General features: G+C 32.9%; 2 protein-coding genes across 2 annotated transcripts in view; one reads left to right on the top strand and one right to left on the bottom strand.

The window, feature by feature from the left end:
- Positions 1-21101, bottom strand: part of LOC144848098 (uncharacterized) — a 52854-nt gene that overhangs the window by 19608 nt on the left and 12145 nt on the right. The window lies entirely within an intron of this gene.
- LOC144848093 (patatin-like phospholipase domain-containing protein 2) lies at positions 7200-20967 on the top strand. The gene is made up of 8 exons (XM_078704775.1): positions 7200-7589; positions 9690-9922; positions 10594-10659; positions 11184-11454; positions 14447-14935; positions 15292-15427; positions 16992-17111; positions 17477-20967. Exons 1-8 carry the CDS (start codon positions 7433-7435, stop codon positions 17883-17885), a joined length of 1881 nt encoding a protein of 626 aa, XP_078560901.1. The 5' UTR covers positions 7200-7432; the 3' UTR covers positions 17886-20967.

Here is a 21101-nt window from a genome sequence, read left to right as displayed (position 1 = left end):
GGTTAAAAAAAATAAATAAATAAAAAAAAAGATGTTAAATGTGCTCTCCCTGCCTCAGCACTAAGGCCCTGCCACAGCCTTTTGGGGTCGTTTCCAGCACATCACCAGATGCATTGATGTTGTCGCCTCATGATGTGTGGTGGAAAGGGGGACGTATAATTCTGTGAACCCCAAACACAGTGGCCGCATGCCTTTAACTCTATTCCACCGACCAGCGTGGGAATCGAACCCACGACATACGTGTTGTCAACACGACGCTCAGGCGACTGAGCTAACTGATCATTTTGGTTTTAACAAAGTTAATATGATAGTTATGACGTACTGATGAATTACGTAATACACGTATAAATAGACTATTATCAGCTGTTCAGTCATGTACTACTTTGTGGCCTAACGGGTAATGCTCAGGTTTGGGTGCTCTCAGCTCTAGTAGATTGAGTTCGAACCTCTACGGATATTTTTTTTTTTTTAAATTAAAAAATAAATAAAAAATAAATAAATAAATAAATAAAATAATGAATATTGTTTTTCTTTATTTTAAAAGAGAGATATTTTGAGGGTTGTAAATGTCAGGCCTAAAACAAGTGGACCTTTTATAAAATCAGAAACAAAGTTGCATGGCATTATTTTCCATTAAATAGACTACCATAAAACCTCGAAAAGAAGCCCATGTGCTCCTTCATTTTTTAGTACTCTTGGGTGGGCTTCTTTCCACATGAAGTTCTTTTCGAGATTACTTTTGCAAACTAAAAGAGGGGAGCTGATAGGTTCCCGGCCGGAAAAAGTTTTATTTACATGATTTGAACAATCTTCTAATGTAAAGATTAACAACATCAAAATTTAACAGTGTGGCGTGTTGACCATCTTCCTCATAATACACCTGCACAAACTCATTTGCATAACAACGCACGGCATACCAAACTGTTTAAAATAAAGCTGCAAGGTCTCCGGAAATGACATCTATTATTTTTTCAAACATGTATAGGAATCTTCAGTACCCCACCATTCTTGGGGCTGAGCAAAGATAATTTTGAAAAATCGAGCTGCATAGGTTCCCGGCCGAAAAAAATGGCACTTTACATGATTTTAAATTATATGAAACAAACTATATAAGACTCACCAGGGACGACAATAGAGCTTGTCATCGGAAAGTGCACCTATAATTCATTGAAATATGAAATTAAATATTAAGTCTCCAGTACTAGCCCACCATGGTTGGGGCAGAGCTAATAATGAAAATAGAGTCAAGATTTGCACTTATACTTATAACTATACATAATCACCTATGATAATTATGATAATGTTAACATTTCAACAATCCAGATGTGACTTCAACATTTTAGGTGGGGTTTTCTACTTTAAAACTCGACTTCGTATATGCCTAAGGCCTAGCCCGGCGGCGGAATTAGTCTAAGCTTCGAAATTGGTCTAAAAATCGGCATCTTTGCAAATGTTCTATATTTGATCTTATTTTACTCTCCATTATCCCCATACAAAAACCATCGAAGACAAACTATCTGTTTAAAACATGTTTATTCTGGAGACGGTGCGGCCATACACAGCAACTACTATCAAAGTTTATTCATAACATTTTACAATAGAATATCTTGTATGAATCGGACATTTTCGCTACCAATGTAGCAACATTGATTAACAAAATCAAAATTTAACAGTGTGGCGTGTTGACCGCGAATGACTAACAATACCATCTTTCCCACTACACCTGCATAACCATTGCATAACAACGCACGGCATACCAAACCGTTTCGTACACCTGCGATGAAAATATAAATTCAATTTCTTTTAAAATTGAGGGCGGCAAACATAACATTTACGAGATCAAATACGGGTTGAAAAAAAAAATTAAATAAAAAAAAAGATGTTAAATGTGCTCTCCCTGCCTCAGCACTAAGGCCCTGCCACAGCCTTTTGGGGTCGTTTCCAGCACATCACCAGATGCATTGATGTTGTCGCCTCATGATGTGTGGTGGAAAGGGGGACGTATAATTCTGTGAACCCCAAACACAGTGGCCGCATGCCTTTAACTCTATTCCACCGACCAGCGTGGGAATCGAACCCACGACATACGTGTTGTCAACACGACGCTCAGGCGACTGAGCTAACTGATCATTTTGGTTTTAACAAAGTTAATATGATAGTTATGACGTACTGATGAATTACGTAATACACGTATAAATAGACTATTATCAGCTGTTCAGTCATGTACTACTTTGTGGCCTAACGGGTAATACTCAGGTTTGGGTGCTCTCAGCTCTAGTAGATTGAGTTCGAACCTCTACGGATATTTTTTTTTTTTTAAATAAAAAAAAAAATAAATAAAAAATAAATAAATAAATAAAATAATGAATATTGTTTTTCTTTATTTTAAAAGAGAGATATTTTGAGGGTTGTAAATGTCAGGCCTAAAACAAGTGGACCTTTTTTAAAATCAGAAACAAAGTTGCATGGCATTATTTTCCATTAAATAGACTACCATAAAACCTCGAAAAGAAGCCCATGTGCTCCTTCATTTTTTAGTACTCTTGGGTGGGCTTCTTTTCCACATGAAGTTCTTTTCGAGATTACTTTTGCAAACTAAAAGAGGGGAGCTGATAGGTTCCCGGCCGAAAAATGTTTTATTTACATGATTTGAACAATCTTCTAATGTAAAGATTAACAACATCAAAATTTAACAGTGTGGCGTGTTGACCATCTTCCTCATAATACACCTGCACAAACTCATTTGCATAACAACGCACGGCATACCAAACTGTTTAAAATAAAGCTGCAAGGTCTCCGGAAATGACATCTATTATTTTGTCAAACATGTATAGGAATCTTCAGTACCCCACCATTCTTGGGGCTGAGCAAAGATAATTTTGAAAAATCGAGCTGCATAGGTTCCCGGCCGAAAAAAATGGCACTTTACATGATTTTAAATTATATGAAACAAACTATATAAGACTCACCAGGGACGACAATAGAGCTTGTCATCGGAAAGTGCACCTATAATTCATTGAAATATGAAATTAAATATTAAGTCTCCAGCTAGCCCACCATGGTTGGGGCAGAGCTAATAATGAAAATAGAGTCAAGATTTGCACTTATACTTATAACTATACATAATCACCTATGATAATTATGATAATGTTAAAATTTCAACAATCCAGATGTGACTTCAACATTTTAGGTGGGGTTTTCTACTTTAAAACTCGACTTCGTATATGCCTAAGGCCTAGCCCGGCGGCGGAATTAGTCTAAGCTTCGAAATTAGTCTAAAAATCGGCATCTTTGCAAATGTTCTATATTTGATCTTATTGTACTCTCCATTATCCCCATACAAAAACCATCGAAGACAAACTATCTGTTTAAAACATGTTTATTCTGGGGACGGTGCGGCCATACACAGCAACTACTATCAAAGTTTATTCATAACATTTTACAATAGAATATCTTGTATGAATCGGACATTTTCGCTACCAATGTAGCAACATTGATTAACAAAATCAAAATTTAACAGTGTGGCGTGTTGACCGCGAATGACTAAACAATACCATCTTTCCCACTACACCTGCATAACCATTGCATAACAACGCACGGCATACCAAACCGTTTCGTACACCTGCGATGAAAATATAAATTCAATTTCTTTTAAAATTGAGGGCGGCAAACATAACATTTACGAGATCAAATACGGGTTGAAAAAAAAAATTAAATAAAAAAAAAGATGTTAAATGTGCTCTCCCTGCCTCAGCACTAAGGCCCTGCCACAGCCTTTTGGGGTCGTTTCCAGCACATCACCAGATGCATTGATGTTGTCGCCTCATGATGTGTGGTGGAAAGGGGGACGTATAATTCTGTGAACCCCAAACACAGTGGCCGCATGCCTTTAACTCTATTCCACCGACCAGCGTGGGAATCGAACCCACGACATACGTGTTGTCAACACGACGCTCAGGCGACTGAGCTAACTGATCATTTTGGTTTTAACAAAGTTAATATGATAGTTATGACGTACTGATGAATTACGTAATACACGTATAAATAGACTATTATCAGCTGTTCAGTCATGTACTACTTTGTGGCCTAACGGGTAATACTCAGGTTTGGGTGCTCTCAGCTCTAGTAGATTGAGTTCGAACCCCTACGGATATATATTTTTTTTTAAATAAAAAAAAAATAAATAAAAAATAAATAAATAAATAAAATAATGAATATTGTTTTTCTTTATTTTAAAAGAGAGATATTTTGAGGGTTGTAAATGTCAGGCCTAAAACAAGTGGACCTTTTTTAAAATCAGAAACAAAGTTGCATGGCATTATTTTCCATTAAATAGACTACCATAAAACCTCGAAAAGAAGCCCATGTGCTCCTTCATTTTTTAGTACTCTTGGGTGGGCTTCTTTTCCACATGAAGTTCTTTTCGAGATTACTTTTGTAAACTAAAAGAGGGGAGCTGATAGGTTCCCGGCCGGAAAATGTTTTATTTACATGATTTGAACAATCTTCTAATGTAAAGATTAACAACATCAAAATTTAACAGTGTGGCGTGTTGACCATCTTCCTCATAGTACACCTGCACAAACTCATTTGCATAACAACGCACGGCATACCAAACTGTTTAAAATAAAGCTGCAAGGTCTCCGGAAATGACATCTATTATTTTTTCAAACATGTATAGGAATCTTCAGTACCCCACCATTCTTGGGGCTGAGCAAAGATAATTTTGAAAAATCGAGCTGTATAGGTTCCCGGCCGAAAATAGGATATTTATGACGTAATGATCAATTACGTAATACACGTATAAATAGACTATTATCAACTTTTCAGTCATGTACTTGGTGGCGTAACGGATAATGCTCAGTTTTGAGTGCTATCGGCTGGTGTTCAAACCTCGACGGATGTTTTTTTTTTTTTAATATTGTTTTTTTTTAAATAGAGATATGTGACACTGTATTGTCGAACATGTACGGTACCATACCGGTAGGTATTCAAATATGCTTAATACGAAAAGATATTAAAATTCAGTGACTTATTTTTATTTTATATCACTGTGCTCCACTGGCTCCAAGTTGGGTCCACTTGAGCACAGTGTATTAACATACGAAAAGATATTAAAATTCCGTGAATTATTTCTACTTTATACCACTGTGCTCGCCTGGTGCCAAATTGGGTACACTTGAGTACATTGTACATTAAAATACGAAAAGATATATCACTGTGCTCCACTGACGCCAAATTGGGTCCACTTGAGCACAGTGTATTAATACGAAAAGATATTAACATTCAGTGACTTATTTCTATGTTATATCAATGTGCTTCGCTGGTACCAAATTGGGTCCACTTGAGCACAGTGTATTAAAATACGAAAAGATATTAAAATTCCGTGACTTATTTCTATTTTATATCACTGTGCTTCCCTGGCTCCAAATTGGGTCCACATGAGCACAATGTAATAACATACGAAACGATATGAAAATTAGTGACTTATTTCTATTTTATATCACTGTGCTCCACTGGCTCTAAATTGTGTCCACTTGAGCACAGTGTTTTAGCATACGAAAAGATATTAACATTCAATGACTTGTTTCTATTTATATCACTGTACTCCAGTGGCTCCAAATAGGATCTACTTGAGCACAGTGTATTAACATACGAAAAGATATTAAAATTAGTGACTTATTTCTATTTTATATCATCACTGTATGTGCTCCACTGGTGCTAAATTTGGTCCACTGAACCAGAGTTACCGTAGTACTATTTCTATTTCGGAAGTAAATAAAGGCATATATGGCGCTCCGTAGAAGTAGAGAATGCTCGATCGCCGAAATGACGCTCTGAATATACCTCCCAGTCTCTAGTCTGTCTTGTCCAGCCTAGAGAGGTCGCTATTGTAAATTTAATTGTGTTTAAAAAAAGTGATTAGCATGCATCAGCGCGCGCGAGATCAAAATAAATGGATAATATGCCTTTCTAATTACTTCTTTTATAACTAACATATATTCATTAAGCCTTATTATTACGGTATACACATGATTTAAATTAATATTGTAATTATTTAAATAAGGCATATCAATAATTTAATATTTTTTATTATTATATTATTTTACCAGTGGAGTAAGTCGTACCATTTAAAATGTATTTTTGTATTATTTGCTTATTGTCCCCCGAATTGCAAACAAATAAAAATGGCCTATTAAAAAAGTGTTTGATTGTTAATCCATATCTATATCGTAAGGTAATTGTATTAGCATCATGTAGTGCTATTTGAAATCGAGGAGGCGCGCACACACCGAGTGTTTTTCATAATATTGCTGAATGGGTGGCACTGCGGGTGGGTGCGCGGCCCAACAACAAAACAGGATAACATAACTATAATAAAATATATTTACAATCAATAATACAATAAATCAATCATTAGGAACCTGGAATACTAAGAAGGCTGCTGTTTTTCTTCGATGCAGAGAAATGTTGTACAAAATGTATCAAATAACTTAAATTATTTTATCAAATTTAATTTATTTATAGTATTTATCTATGGACGACTGTCTCGCTTTTAAAACATTTTATTAATTTTCTATATTGGGAAACAAAGTTGTCCCCCAAAAACATGAAAAATAAAGAATAATAAAATAAAACTTTGAATAGATTATTATGTAGTTTTAATAAAGTTAATCACTTTCATAAAAAAAAACGGAAACAAATTATGTATTCACTTATAAAATGACAAAATACAATGGTTAAATTTACCAAAAAACCATTGGCTGGCGGCCAATTTGACTATGTTTTGTTTTAAATTACAGTTTTTTAGGTAAATGCAGTTTCTTTAATCCAATTTTTGGTCAAATAATGAATAACTATTAGGTGACATTAAAATGACTTATTGAAAAAAAATTGTTTAAGAAATATTTTTTCAGGGCTTTTTTTTAAACAAAGAGTAAAGTTATCAATGAGTGAATTTGTCGCCCTCTATGTCCCACGTAGGAGACCGTTATATAATCCCGGGTGTACAGGGTCTCAAAGACTTGTGAAAAAAGTTATGATCAAACTAACTTTTATGATAATGATGGTGTTAACAATGTAAGTATTATATATTAATATTTAGAGATATTAGAATACGTGCCTTTCTAAGTTTGAATAGGATGATAAAATGTAGCAAAATATAGTCAACAATATTGTAGGAGTGTCGTCCCCCGGAAATCACATGATTTTTGTTTGATAACGAATTTACTATGCTTCCTGTCCAAATGTAAACACGACGTACGAATATAAACAGATGGAAGTGTGACGGGTTGATATTATATTGCTTTTTAGCACATATGAATGTCAAATTATTCAGCGATCTTTATACATAAATAATCAATAATATTATAATAAAGGAATTTTGAGTTTTCGTACTAAAATAAACAGCATAGTTTAAGTGAATTCATCGATGGAAGTGTCGTTTGCTGGCTGTGGTTTTCTTGGCGTGTATCACATCGGTGTGGCCAGTGCTTTTCGTCAGTATGCTCCCCATTTGATTAAAAAATCATGTGGGGCTTCAGCTGGTGCCTTAGCCGCTTGTATATTAGCATGTGATATGGAACTTGGTGTGTATTTGTACTTTATTTTATTTATCTAGTTAGTAACAGTATTCTTAAAGTTTGAATATTCCGTGGACATTTTCTTTGTCGTCTGGGAGACAAGCCCTCGATATCTGGCTGTCCATTGGCCATTTTGTGGGTGTGTCTTTTTGACATTAAAACACACCCAGCAGGGTTTACTAGGTCTATTATACTGTTTATTTACAGATTAGTTTCAAGTTTCTTTTTATTCTGTACCTAATAATTAATTTAATAAGGTTATAAAGTAAAAATGTTTGATTCGGTGAAGACCGACAAACCCTTATTATTTAGGCTAGTATGAATATCTAAAAAAATTACCATATATAGGCCTAATTTATATTATAATGAGTATAATAATGGTCCCAGAAAAAAAAAGGTTCTGGGAGTATACTCCGATATTGCATTAATAATTGAATTCACCAAACACGTATACGGTAATAACAAAATGTGAATTATAGCGATTTGTGTAGCATGTCCATCTCCCTCCCTCTCCTGTAAATCCAGCAACAGATTACATAAAAAAACAGATCAATCTAGTTTATATTTAACTGGTGTACTGTCAAGTGACCGTCTCTGATTCATGACTCATGTGGAAATTAATAATATAGTATACCGTATCCTGCCTAGACCTACTGTACTATTTGTATATAAATGGCTGAATAAAAAGGTATCCTTTTTGGGTTGAGGTTAAAAGATTTGATTAATTCCTACCCTATTCACAAGGCTATTTTTGGCTCAAGGGAACAGGAACTTCTTCAAATGTAGTGAGCCTGGCCAAAAAACCAAGCGCAAATGTGTAACCCATCACACCTGGTCATCACTATTTATTTTTATTTATTTATTTACTTTTTTTGTCTTTTGTGAGATACACTCACCTTTATTTCCATTTCAGTAATTTTAGAAAGAACAAACATAATTTTAAATGGTTCTTTGCAACCGAAATTGCTCTTTTTGTTTTTTTTCTTATGCTTTTTTTATAATAATAATTCTTACAATTATACTGTAATAAAATGAATATGTACATCGTCAATAATTATACATAACAGAAGCTGTTTTTATTTATATATACATTTTTATAATATATTATTATTTTAATGTAATGTAATATTAACATTTCAACCAATTTACTTTATTTTTAGTATTATAAATGTAAAGACAAGAGGCTCCAAAATTGTATTTTAGGCAGTAGACTCTTTTTTTTTTTGTATTTGGTCTCTTCATACGTCATCTAATAAAGGTTCATGTGGTTTCATTGAACTTTTTTGTACAGTCATTAGAATACCATTAATTATACTCAATAAGTGCAGTATCTTTGACCTTTGACCAAAATAATAGATCATAAAGCATATCATACAGATAGGAATATTGTCTGACATGACCTTGCAATAAACTAAATTTAGGCCTACATACTAAAAGTGTTTGCTTTTGATTTCTTCTATGTACACAAGATAATTTTAAAAAGTTATCACACAATAGAACAAATAAGATATCATCGACATTGTATAATTGTTCATGGTGTGATGTTACTGTAGATAACACAATTATTTTTAGAAAGGTATTGCCTATTTAAATTTCTAAAATATAATGAGGTGATATTGCCAGTTCATGACCTCACAAAATTAAAAACTATATATTAATACTATTTAAAGGCAAATAATGAAGAAAAAAAATGACAATGCTGTGGCTGGATCTCAATTGAGAAATAAAATAAGCAAAAAGCTAAATCAAAACGATAAATTAAAAAAGCCAGAAAGTATAGTTAACACTATACCTTCGTCAGCGCTAATTTATAGTACTGTATTTGGAAAGAATTTATATTGTTTCGAAATTTAAAAACTATGATGTTCTGGGCGCATCTTGTCTACTGTAGTATACCACCAGGATCGTACAGAACAGTATGAGTACAATGATTCTTGACTGTATAATAATAAAGTTCACAGTGCGGACAACTGACGTGTCTGTAAGTGTTATTATGCAGGCGCTGTCCTCGTATGTGAACTCAAATTGACCTACAGATAGGCAATAGGAATGCTGCCAACTTTACCTTACTGTAAATCTAATTAGGGGACATTTTTCCTGTTTTAGGTTCTATAACACAAGATGTTTTAAACATGGCAAGGCAGGCTCGTTCCAGAACACTAGGTCCATTGCATCCTAGCTTTGATGTACAGAAAATTCTTAAAGATGGTCTACTGCGGGTGCTGCCAGACGATGCTTACGAGAAGGTCTCTGGCAGGATATACATCTCACTGACTAGATTATCCAATCGGAAAAATGTAATCATATCAGAGTTTGAAAGCAATGATGACCTGATACAGGTTGGTGCTATATAAATTACTGCTTTTCGAAACTGGCACTCATTCATCTGTCCACAACGACAGGGCTGAAGTGACCATAGATGACCATAAGGGTCTTTCACACCTGTTCCGGCACGGTTCCTGTCTGGCACCACCAAATCAAATTGGATGCGTTGTTTTCATGCGGCTATGCGCATATCGACTGGCGCATAGTCACATGGAGCGCCGGTCCAGAACTGTGCCGGAACAGGTGTGAAAGACCCTTTACACCGGCTATCCCCCTACTTTTCCATAAGATGGACTTAAACAATGCCAACTGTATTATGTCCCCAAAAACTATTAATTACTGTATCTAAAAACTATAAATCATTGGGAGGTACAGTAGTTCTGCTCTTCGACCGGCGAAAAACATTCGATACTCATTCATAATGATAACTGATTTCCTACTGATAAAGCAACCCATTGTATAAAAAAAAAAAAAAAAACCTAACTGTCCATAATGTTGTATTTATAAACTAAACAATTAAATAATACAATAGTTATAAAGATAACTGATTTCCTATAGAGCAACCCATTGTCCAAAAAGAAAACCTAACTGTCGATAATTTTGTATTGAACTATAAATACAGTTAAAAATAAATAGTATTTAAAACCTTTTTAAATCTAAATTTTCTTTACTACTATTTTTCTAGGTATTACTATGTAGTGCGTTTATTCCGTTTTACTCAGGAATCATCCCACCATCATATAAAGGCGTGGTAAGTACCTTTTGCAAAATGATAATATCATGTATAATGAAGCGAAAATTAACAATGGCCTATTGTAGTTTCAAGTATTATTCAATGATTGTTTTTTGATAAATATAATCATTCAACAGTGGAGATGTTGAAAGTGACCTGTAATGTACCATTGTTTGTTTTTTTTTTATTTGTGTTTTTTTTTTATTCATTGCCAAGTTTTTCTATTGTTCGATAACCTTGACAGTGTTGCCAATGTCATAATACATATTAAAACAATCAGGACTGTACTCACCAAGATATTTAAAAAATAATAATTTGAGATCGGAATGAAAAATTACTGTATTGAACTTCCATTTTTTACCTTAAATTGCGCCTTGAGAACTTTGGTGGATATGTGCGAAATGTCCAGAAACTCAACAGTTCTTTTCCTAACTAAATATACATGGTGTACCACAAACTTTAAATATAAATATTTGATTTCGCCATGCAAACCTTCAAACAATTAATATGTGTGCTTAACAAATTTTATTATTTTATATTAGAAATATGTAGATGGTGGCATAAGTGACAACTTGCCGTCCCTTGGCGAAGGAACCATCACTGTTTCACCATTCTCTGGTGAAAGTGATATATGTCCGCCCTCTGATGATTTTAGTAGCTACCTCCAGGTGTCTCTATCCAACACTTACATTCAGATCACACCAAGTAATTTATATCGCTTATCAAGGGCGCTCTTTCCTCCTGATCCAGAGATCCTTCGAAAGATGTGCCAACAAGGCTTTGACGACACACTAAAATATTTACAGAAAAATAGTAAGTGAACTTTTATTTCAGACTTTTCATTTCCAGAAGTGGTGGATTACTGGAGTGAAGTTGTGGCTTGGTGGTTATGAATGATGCTTGGCTACCAATCAAAGGGTCCTGAGTTACTCCATGGTTCAAGCCCTGTCAGTGTCAGAATGTTTTCAATAACTCCACTCCCAAAGACTTGCAATACGACTTTGTTTATGTAGAGCTTGTGTATAACAGCACTTCTCTGTGATAAAGAATTATCCAAATTCTAGAAACAAATCTAACCGACATGTTCTGTTTCAAAAACAAAATATCATTGTCATGTCATTATCATCAGATAAAACATAATGACAATAGAGAATATCAATCTAGAAAACAATGACAGCAGTACAATAATAACTCTATATCAATGGACAAGAATAAGTTGAAAAGCCACTTAGAAGGCAAGCAATACAAGGAGATCTCATAAAATAGGTAACAGCTACATGGTGTAATAAAAGTGTACAAACATACAAATATTTTCCAAATTTTAAAAATACAGTAAATCCAAATTTATCGGATCCTTACTATTATCCCTACTATTTCTGACATGACAGAAATACTGTACAATGTCTGAAACAAAGTTGTTAGGATTAGTCTCTTTCACCAATTTGTAGCAGCCTTTTATTCACTTTAAATCCTATTACAAAGCATGCATTACTAATTAATACAATTAGGGGTCAGATTTGATACTAGTTCCCTAGCCTAGAATATATAAAACCTCAAGCAGAAGAAACCTATTAATTAGACATTTTCTATAATTTCCATAACAAATCTGGATGCTGACCAAACTTATTTTATTGCCTTTGTACAGTAGTCCATGACAGACCTTTTGAGATATTCTTACACATTGACAAACAGGAGGGGAAAAACAATGTTTTACTGTAGAAACTTAACGATTGAGCAGAAGAATGTAACAGAAAATTCCACCATTAAAGATGTATTGTTTCTCAAAAACATGAAAAATGAAGATTAATTATATCAGACTTCGAATAGGTATATTATAGTTTTTATCACTTCCGTAGAAAAAAACAGGGAAAAAATGTTTAATTAAATGACAAAATAAATTTTTGGTCAAAGTGGATAGCTATTGACATTTTAGGAGGACAATACATCTTTAAACCGACATAATTGTGGTATCTAATAGCAGTAAGTTTAATTCATGGACAAATCTTACATTTATTTCCTTCATGATTAATTCATCAATATCATTGCACAAGTCTTCTTTAGATAAATAAATTAGCCAGTTAATATAGATAGCAATTATCATGTTATAGATTGGAACATTTAATCTAATGATCATATTTTACATGCATGAATGGTTTCTGCAGCTTGTTGATCGATCGGCATTGAAATACAGCCTACACAATCTAGCTGTGTTTAAACCATTAAGATGAATTTAATTACCATATAATATAAACATGTTTTAATTACCATATAATCTAAACATGTCTTTAATAATACCATATAATATAAAAATGCCTTTAATATCGTAATTTCTAAACATGTTTTTAATATCGTACATAAATACCATACATAATAAATGTCATTAATGTATAGGATTACAGGGGAGCGCCAATATAAAATATTTTATTGAAAATGTGTTTCATATTTAATTTTAGCTGTCAAATGGCAAGAGCACAAGTTTCTAAAATTGGTTTCCTTTGTCTTTGAAATTAAAAACCCTAAAAAACAACACATAGAATAAAATGTTAATTAAGACACAATCATTTGTGAGTTAAAGCCCTATACAATAATGCATTGTAGATAGGCTGTTGTGTGATGCTACAGTAGTGTAGCAAACTGTTGTAAAGTGTGAATAGCCAGTACAACAATTGATTTTCAATAGATGTTCACTGGAGCTGTTCATTGATCTTTACCTCATTTGCAAGATATATACTGGGGTAGATTTGAAATACTGAAAATAATAATTAATTTGTTCATACTAATTTTGTTTCCCTATGCTAAAGTGTTTTTCTATTACAAAATTAATCTATAGTAAGAAAATACCACAGTAGTACAGCCTAAATTATAATCTAAGGCACAGTGATACACATCTATTCATCCCGAAGCCAAAAACCGATTTTAAAAAACGAAGTCTGTCTTATCGTGGAGCAATTATATGGAATAGTCTCAATGTTGATACCCTTCCAAATTCAGTTAAGTTGTTTAAAACGTATCTGAAAAATGCATTGCAAAACATAATGGTATGGTAATTTACGATGGTGTACATCCAACTTTTAAAATGGCTAAATATCATGTAAAATGTGTGTTTTATCACTATTATTTTAAGGTAAATGAAATCAAAAAGATTTATTATGTATTACAGTAGAATCCCCATAAATTATACACTTCGATAAGGGTTCCCGTTTACACGGGAAGTACCGGTATGGTGTACCCTAAATAGAGGTGTCAGATGAAGGGAATTCTGCTGTAATTTTGTTTCTTTTCAATTTCAATTTTTTCGTTTCTTTCGTATTTATATGGTGTTGGTTTTTTTTGTAATACAGTATCACGAACTTGTGTAAAAACAATCAATGTTGATTGAACGAGTTGTGCTGTACATCAGTCTCGTGTCTAAATAAAGTTTATATATATAGTATATTTCATAGATTTATTATTATTATTATTATTACAAATATAATACAAATCAACAAATTAAACAAACACGACAAAAAGAGAAAATATAAAATCATAGTCACTAGGTGCCAGCACAAAAGCAGCATAAGCTACTGTCACCAATCAATTCAGGAAAGGATTGATCATACATAAGTCTGTTTTTCACTACGCGAAATTGTTTGCACGAATCAATAGCATCAGCTTATATGCGTTTTCAACTTCCAGTCCGTTTCTGCGACAAATTCTAATTCATTAAGTTTTCGCTTCAGCAAAATTAGTAATTTGAACAGTTTCTTCTTTATGAAAACAAGTTTTAATATGATGATAGTAAACAATATAATGTTTTTAATTTCAGCTATAATTCCATGTAACAAGCATATAGAGTACTACAGATCAGCGTCTGTGCCATCACTAGATATTAGCACTCAGCAACAAAAGGAACTTCGCAAACTGTATCAATCTCTCCCGCGGAACGCATCAACGCCTAACATCGCTAACCTAGCTACCATACCCGACGATGATGATAAACTAAACCAAACGCAAGAAGACTTAGATGAGAAAGAACGGATTAAACAATCTAAATCGCCAAAGAGACGACTTTTTTCCAGAGATTCGGACATTGTGAACAATAATGAACTGGCTATTCTACGAGAGTTTCTAGGGCGGGATCTGCCGGATATCTGCGAGAAAGAAGAATCGTGGATGGAGTGGTCGAATGATGACTTCTTTAGCGAGGAGGAAGATGACGAGGTAGATGGGGATGCTACGCATCATTGCGAAGATTGCCAAAAACATACGCATCATTTGAAGGTTAACAAGAAGCTGCCACCTCAGGTCACTGCAGGTAAGACTAAGGATCTAAAAGTGTCTAATGAGTACTAGTGTTGATTACAAAACAATTATTAGTCTAGTTCAGGCCTGGTCTAACAGTAGTTGTTAAGCATATAAAAATATGTTTGCTAAAGGGAGCACAGGGTGTAAACAAATAATTGTAGAACCCTTATGGGACACCCTATGAAGGGCAATATACTATAGGGGACACACCATATTAAAGGGACACTTGGTTGGGTCAAAGGTGTCCCCCTAATAGGGGTTCTGCTGTTACTTCACAAATCATTCTCTGCTGCCATGCCATTGCTAATAAAAGCTACTTTATTATAAAAAATCGAATCTAATTATAAAACTAATCTATTTTCACAGCCTTAGAAGAAGCCAGTAATGCAGTTAATAAGGGCCTCATGAATTACATTTACAACAATAGATTATACCAAGCAATTTCATTATTTACGTTGCCGTATATTCTGCCAATTGAAACGGCTATAACCTATTCTGTGAGGTAAGATCTTGTTACAAATTAATTTCAGTGGTGACTTCTGTAGAGAAAGTGACAGAGAACCAGTGGAATGGTTGGGAACTGGTGAAAGAGTGGTGGGAGACCAGTGGAAGGTTTTAGGATCGGTGGAGAAAGTTGTGGGGAACAGTGGATAGAATGGTGAGGGTGGTGGAGGGCCATTGGAGGAAGTGGAAATAGAACACTTTTTGCATCAGCGTTAAATGCTTTTGCTTAATTCTTCCTATGAAAAATCCTATGTACCTTTTGTACAAATATATTATTTTTACTTCAACATATAACAATCATCTGTACCTGGTTTTGGCAAATCTAATATAAAACGTAAAAATGCAATTTTGTTCAATTACACACATTAATACAGACAAATACAAAAAAAGATATCAAAATGTAATTTACCAACGAGTTAAATTATAATAGACAGTTAACAACAAGTCACACATGTGTGAGCAGTAGAAGTATAATATATTCTGTTGTCAATTTACATTGAAGCGAGGCCAATTGAACTGATACAAGATTATTTATTAATAGCGTGTTACTGTCTTTCAATGTGTTCAAATTTATTATTTATGACAAATGCATGTCACTAAATGCGTTGGCATTGCATTTCTGACACCTACGAGAGCTTGCTAACTGCAGCAGTTGCGGAATAATTTATTATGAAAATTGCTAGTAGATAAGTTTTTTGTTGCTTCTTTTTTTTGACGGATTACCAATTGAATTATAGAAATTATAAAACAAGATTGTATCTTGTACAGTACCTGATGAAGGAAATATGATATTAATTAACACTAAGGCAATTAGGAAATTAATCTAAAATTAGAATTTTTACCTTGAACTATATAGTGCCTATAAGGCTATGTCTTAAGCCCTGTCTACACTATCAAACTAGTTTGAGCAAAAAAATGATGTGCACAAATATGGTAGTGATTTGATGTCATTGTGTCCATATTATGGGCACATCACATTTTTTTGTCACATAAAGTTTATAGTGTAGACAGAGCTTTATATTTATGTAAAGAAAATTGTCATGTACTGTACGAATATTTCTTTTATGCAGTTGAAATTATCATTTTGATACATTTTATAGAGCTTTACAAACAAATGGTTAATAAATATAAATAATTAATAAAAAATAAATACCATATTACTTAATTTAGTTTCTACATGAACTGCGATTTTGACTTTAAATAACAATTTTAAAGAATGTAAGAAAAGAAAGAAGGTAGTTAATAATTAACAGACTCAAGTATCCATATTTCCTGCAATTGTGAGTGGGGTCAAAGGTTATATAAGTAGGACATAATTTCAACATGCTGACCACAAAATCACCTCATTTCATTCACATAAGTTGTGATACAAAGGTTACTTGGCAAGTGTGTGTTTATCTGCTAATAATTTCCGTTCATAAATTGAAAAAGATAATAGTTATGAAATAAGACTATTGACAACAAAAGGTTACGAAAGAACAATTGTTACTTAATAAAATTCAAATGAAATATTAATACTCTTTTTTAAAAGTGTACTTAAAATCAAATTTCTCTTTACCTAGATTTGCCAAATGGTTGCCGTACCTACCAGCTGATTCCCAGTGGTTCTTGTGTGGGTTAGGAAGTCTCATCAAGTATATTATAGACCACCTGAACTCTGGCAGACATGACTTCAGTGCAAGGTAAATATTTACAGCCTTCCAAAATATCAAACAGGCCCTGGATCCATGGGGGAGCTTAAGCTCTGTCTACACTATGAAGCTAGTTTGACAAAAAAAGTGTGATTTGAACATTAAATAATTAATATGTTGACGCTCCCACATTTTAGAAATCCTTGTAAAATAACCCCTAATTTATTTAGTATGTCGTTTTTTTTCAATAAACTAAAATGAATGTTGAATCTAAGGGATTTTTTGTATGTTGTTTATTTGCAAGCACACAGCAAGTTTTTAATTTCATTAATACTTTGCATTTGAGTGTGCCGATGCTTTGTTTCACTTTATTTTATAGTGAATAATTCTAACAGCACTATGGTAAATATTTTCAGATTTTCATGTCAATTAGCGGTCACTGAAGACTTTCTTAAGCCCTTGGCAGGCTACCCTGTGACGTCCGTTGGACACGCTTCAGCGATCACCGACTGCGACACCTGTAGTCTAGAGGCATTAGACATAGCTACGGCGCCGAAAAAGCTTCACAATTTCAATTTCCACTTTGAAATGGAAATGGCGTCAGATTTACCAGATTCGGTAATCGATTCATTTGACATGTGTGAGGATATTGCATCACCGTCGAGCGTAGAACCTGTCCTGCGGCGAAATGCGCAAGACACGTTTGATTATACAATTAAGTTGGCGAATGTAACAGAAAGTGCAGCTGGATGCCATTACTTACATGTTAATCAAATTGTAAATCACGAAACCAAAGAGTCACACATAAGTGTGCAAGAAGTCTAAGGCCGTAGAATTTAAGCGGCTAAACTCAAACTTGTAACGTATATATCACAAATTTCAGTAAGCGACTGCATTTTATACAATGTCTACTTTACAAAATGTATTCAAATTATTTTAATTGTTTAACATTAAGTGTCTGCTTTATGAAACGCAGTCACCTATTGGTCAGTTTGACATAAGTCTGCTTTATGAAACGCAGTCACCTATTGGTCAGTTTGACATAAGTTTGCTTTATAAAACGCAGTCACCTATTGGTCAGTTTGACATAAGTCTGCTTTATAAAACGCAGCCACTTATTGGTCAGTTTAGCAAGATTCAGGTTTATAAAACGCAGTATATAACTTATTATTAGTCCATATTTCAATATTTTATGCAGCTGTAATTTTTTTTTATTCAAATACTTTTTTTTCAAATGCAATTTATTTATAAAATATTTTTATTTGAATTAAACTAAACAGTTTAGATGTATTTATTTGCTGTTTGTGAAAAGTATTTTTATAATTTATTTTTTGATAATAGCTGCCGTTGTGCTAACTAGATTACTACCAGGCAGCTGATGAAAGTGTTTTTAAAAAGTAATATTACATGTATTTATACCAGTAGGTATGCTAACATTGGGTTGAGGTAAGGGATTATCCAATACCTTTAGGTTTTCACTACAAAAGAGTTAGTAGTATACTGTATTGTTACGTGGAGCAAAAGACGTTTGTCATGTAAAAGTGTGTATATAAAATAATAAGTATATTATTTATTATAGACGGCATTAAGAGACAATGCAATTTTAAACTAAACATTTAATTATTAAAATATGATCTGGAGGCCAGTATGCAAATTTTAATATTTTTGTTTTTAATATTGTTTACTTGACAATTGAGGTAATATGTGAGAGGAGTGTTGTAATACTGATACCAAAGAATAGAAAGATGATTGTTAAGCTCTTTCTACACTATCAAACTTTATGTGACAAAAAAATGTGACAATGAAATCACAAGCGCATCACACTTGTTTGTTAAATAGTTAATAGTGAAGACAGAGCATTAGGAATGATGGCGATAGGATATGATGGTGTCTGGAAGGAAACAGACTGAAACATCTACTGCATCAATTTTATTTTCATCAAAATAGAAAAAGTATTTCAACTTATTATTTTAGATATAATATTTTACAATGTGTCAAAAATATTGTGCAAGAAATAATTGTTGAAGCGTTTATTAGATAAAGTTTCAACATGACCAAACGAAGTGTGAAATTGTATTAAATTATACAAATAAGCAACATATCAATATCGAACTGCAGCTTGTTAAATGATGCATGTAAGATGATAATATATAGTTAGATAATCATTTAAGAGTGGTGAAAGGTGCCTATCATGTGATCACTACAAATATATATATCATTATAAATATCTTGCATTTAGTGGGGCTATGCTTGAGTCGGTACATTCTCTGTTAGATAAAACGCAATAGTCACGTAATAGATAAATAATTCAATTGGTAGATATTTTTGTGAAATAAAATGTTCGTAAATATTTTTGTATAATTAAAAATATGAATGCAAAAACTATAAAAATATTCCTAAATATTTATCCATAGAAAGAAATTATAAATAAGTTTATGCAGGCACACTGTTATTGCTATTTTTAAAATTACAATGCATATTATCTTAGTGGTTCTTGTATTTGTGTAAAGAATTTAATTGATGTAAAATAATAATTCCAGCCACTTGGTCATGATAAATTAAACTAATGGCATTTTGTGTGATGCTCCTGTATATACGCTTTTTATTGTAATCATCTTTATTTACCATGACCTAGTGGGATATTTATTTTTATGTAAAGTAAGTAGTTTTTAGGCGGCCAGTATCATCAAAAGCATACCAAGTTGAATTTATTGTGACCCAAACTAAAACACGACTTTATTTCAAACATATCATTGTAAATATTAGATAAAAATGTATCTTTTTGTATATACTGTATAAAAATGTGCTGTTTACAATAAATTATATAATAATTGTTAATGTTATGTAAATGTTTACAATGTATTAATTTCATATAATTTCATTTCATTCTGACATCTTTTATGGAAAGTTCTTTAATAGGTAAATATGCAGATTATTTTTATATGAACTTTTCATAGAAGGTTCTATGATTCTTTATGGTCATGACACTTATATTAACATTTATGTAAATATGTAATTGTATAAAATTATATGTCTGAATGAATTTATTACCTCTTTTATTGTTATACCTCATCTGTGTTTGTACAGTAATATTAATTATTCTAGTATTATTATAATAAAATTGACACAATGATTAGAAATTCACTCTGATTAAAGCCAGTTGATCATAGAAATATTTAAATAGTCAATGCAAGTTCAATTATATGATTACCTCATCCAGAATGGCGAGAGTTTATGTGGTCGATCGTGTATGTTTGTTTCTTTCTATATTTGTTGGCAGGATTACACAAAGTTATTGCCCAATTTCTTAAGGGTTTTAAGGATGGTTTCACAGCTGTATGGGAATACGTCATTAAATTTTCATATGCCTAGATGGAGGTTTGCTCTCTCTGAGTGCTTCTAGTTTTGGTATTTAATGATAATGTTTGAATATTTAGGTGGAGGTTTGCGCTCTCCGAGTGTCCGTCCTTCTAATTTTGGTATTTAATGCCAATGTTTGAATATTTAAGCAGGACTAATTTAAAACAATTTATGTTGCATTTCAAGTACCTTATATCAAGTATATCGCTTTGGTTTCTTCTTATGCCAATGCAGCTTATCTAATAAAATATATATACAGTTTAACTGTTGCTGTACATTTGGAATGTTAAAATATTGTGTAAATAGATAGAATTTGTAAACATATCTGTACAATATAGAATCATACGATTCTCCATACTGTATATTAATTTGTAAACATATCTGTACAATATAGAATCATACGATTCTCCATACTGTATATTAATTTGTTCAGTGTCTTAGGAAAGTTTTATGATACAGTGTCATATGTTACATTTATTAAGTAAAAACACATGGAATGTGCCTGCTCTGTACGAAAGAAATTAAGGCATTTGCCTAGATACACTGTGAGAGTTACTAATAGAATAAATGTATAATAGATGTACTTTGAATTACGTATTGTTGCTTTTTTTGTGTGAAGAATTATAGAAGATGCCTCAGTATTATGTGGTAGGCTGGCCAGTTAATGGTAGTAAGTCAACA

Source organism: Antedon bifida, chromosome 7, assembly GCF_963402885.1.
Source record: "Antedon bifida chromosome 7, ecAntBifi1.1, whole genome shotgun sequence".
In the NCBI taxonomy this organism is placed as follows: domain Eukaryota; kingdom Metazoa; phylum Echinodermata; class Crinoidea; order Comatulida; family Antedonidae; genus Antedon; species Antedon bifida.
The sequence above is the reverse complement of the archived record's forward strand: the minus strand, read 5'-3'. Positions and strand labels throughout refer to the sequence as shown.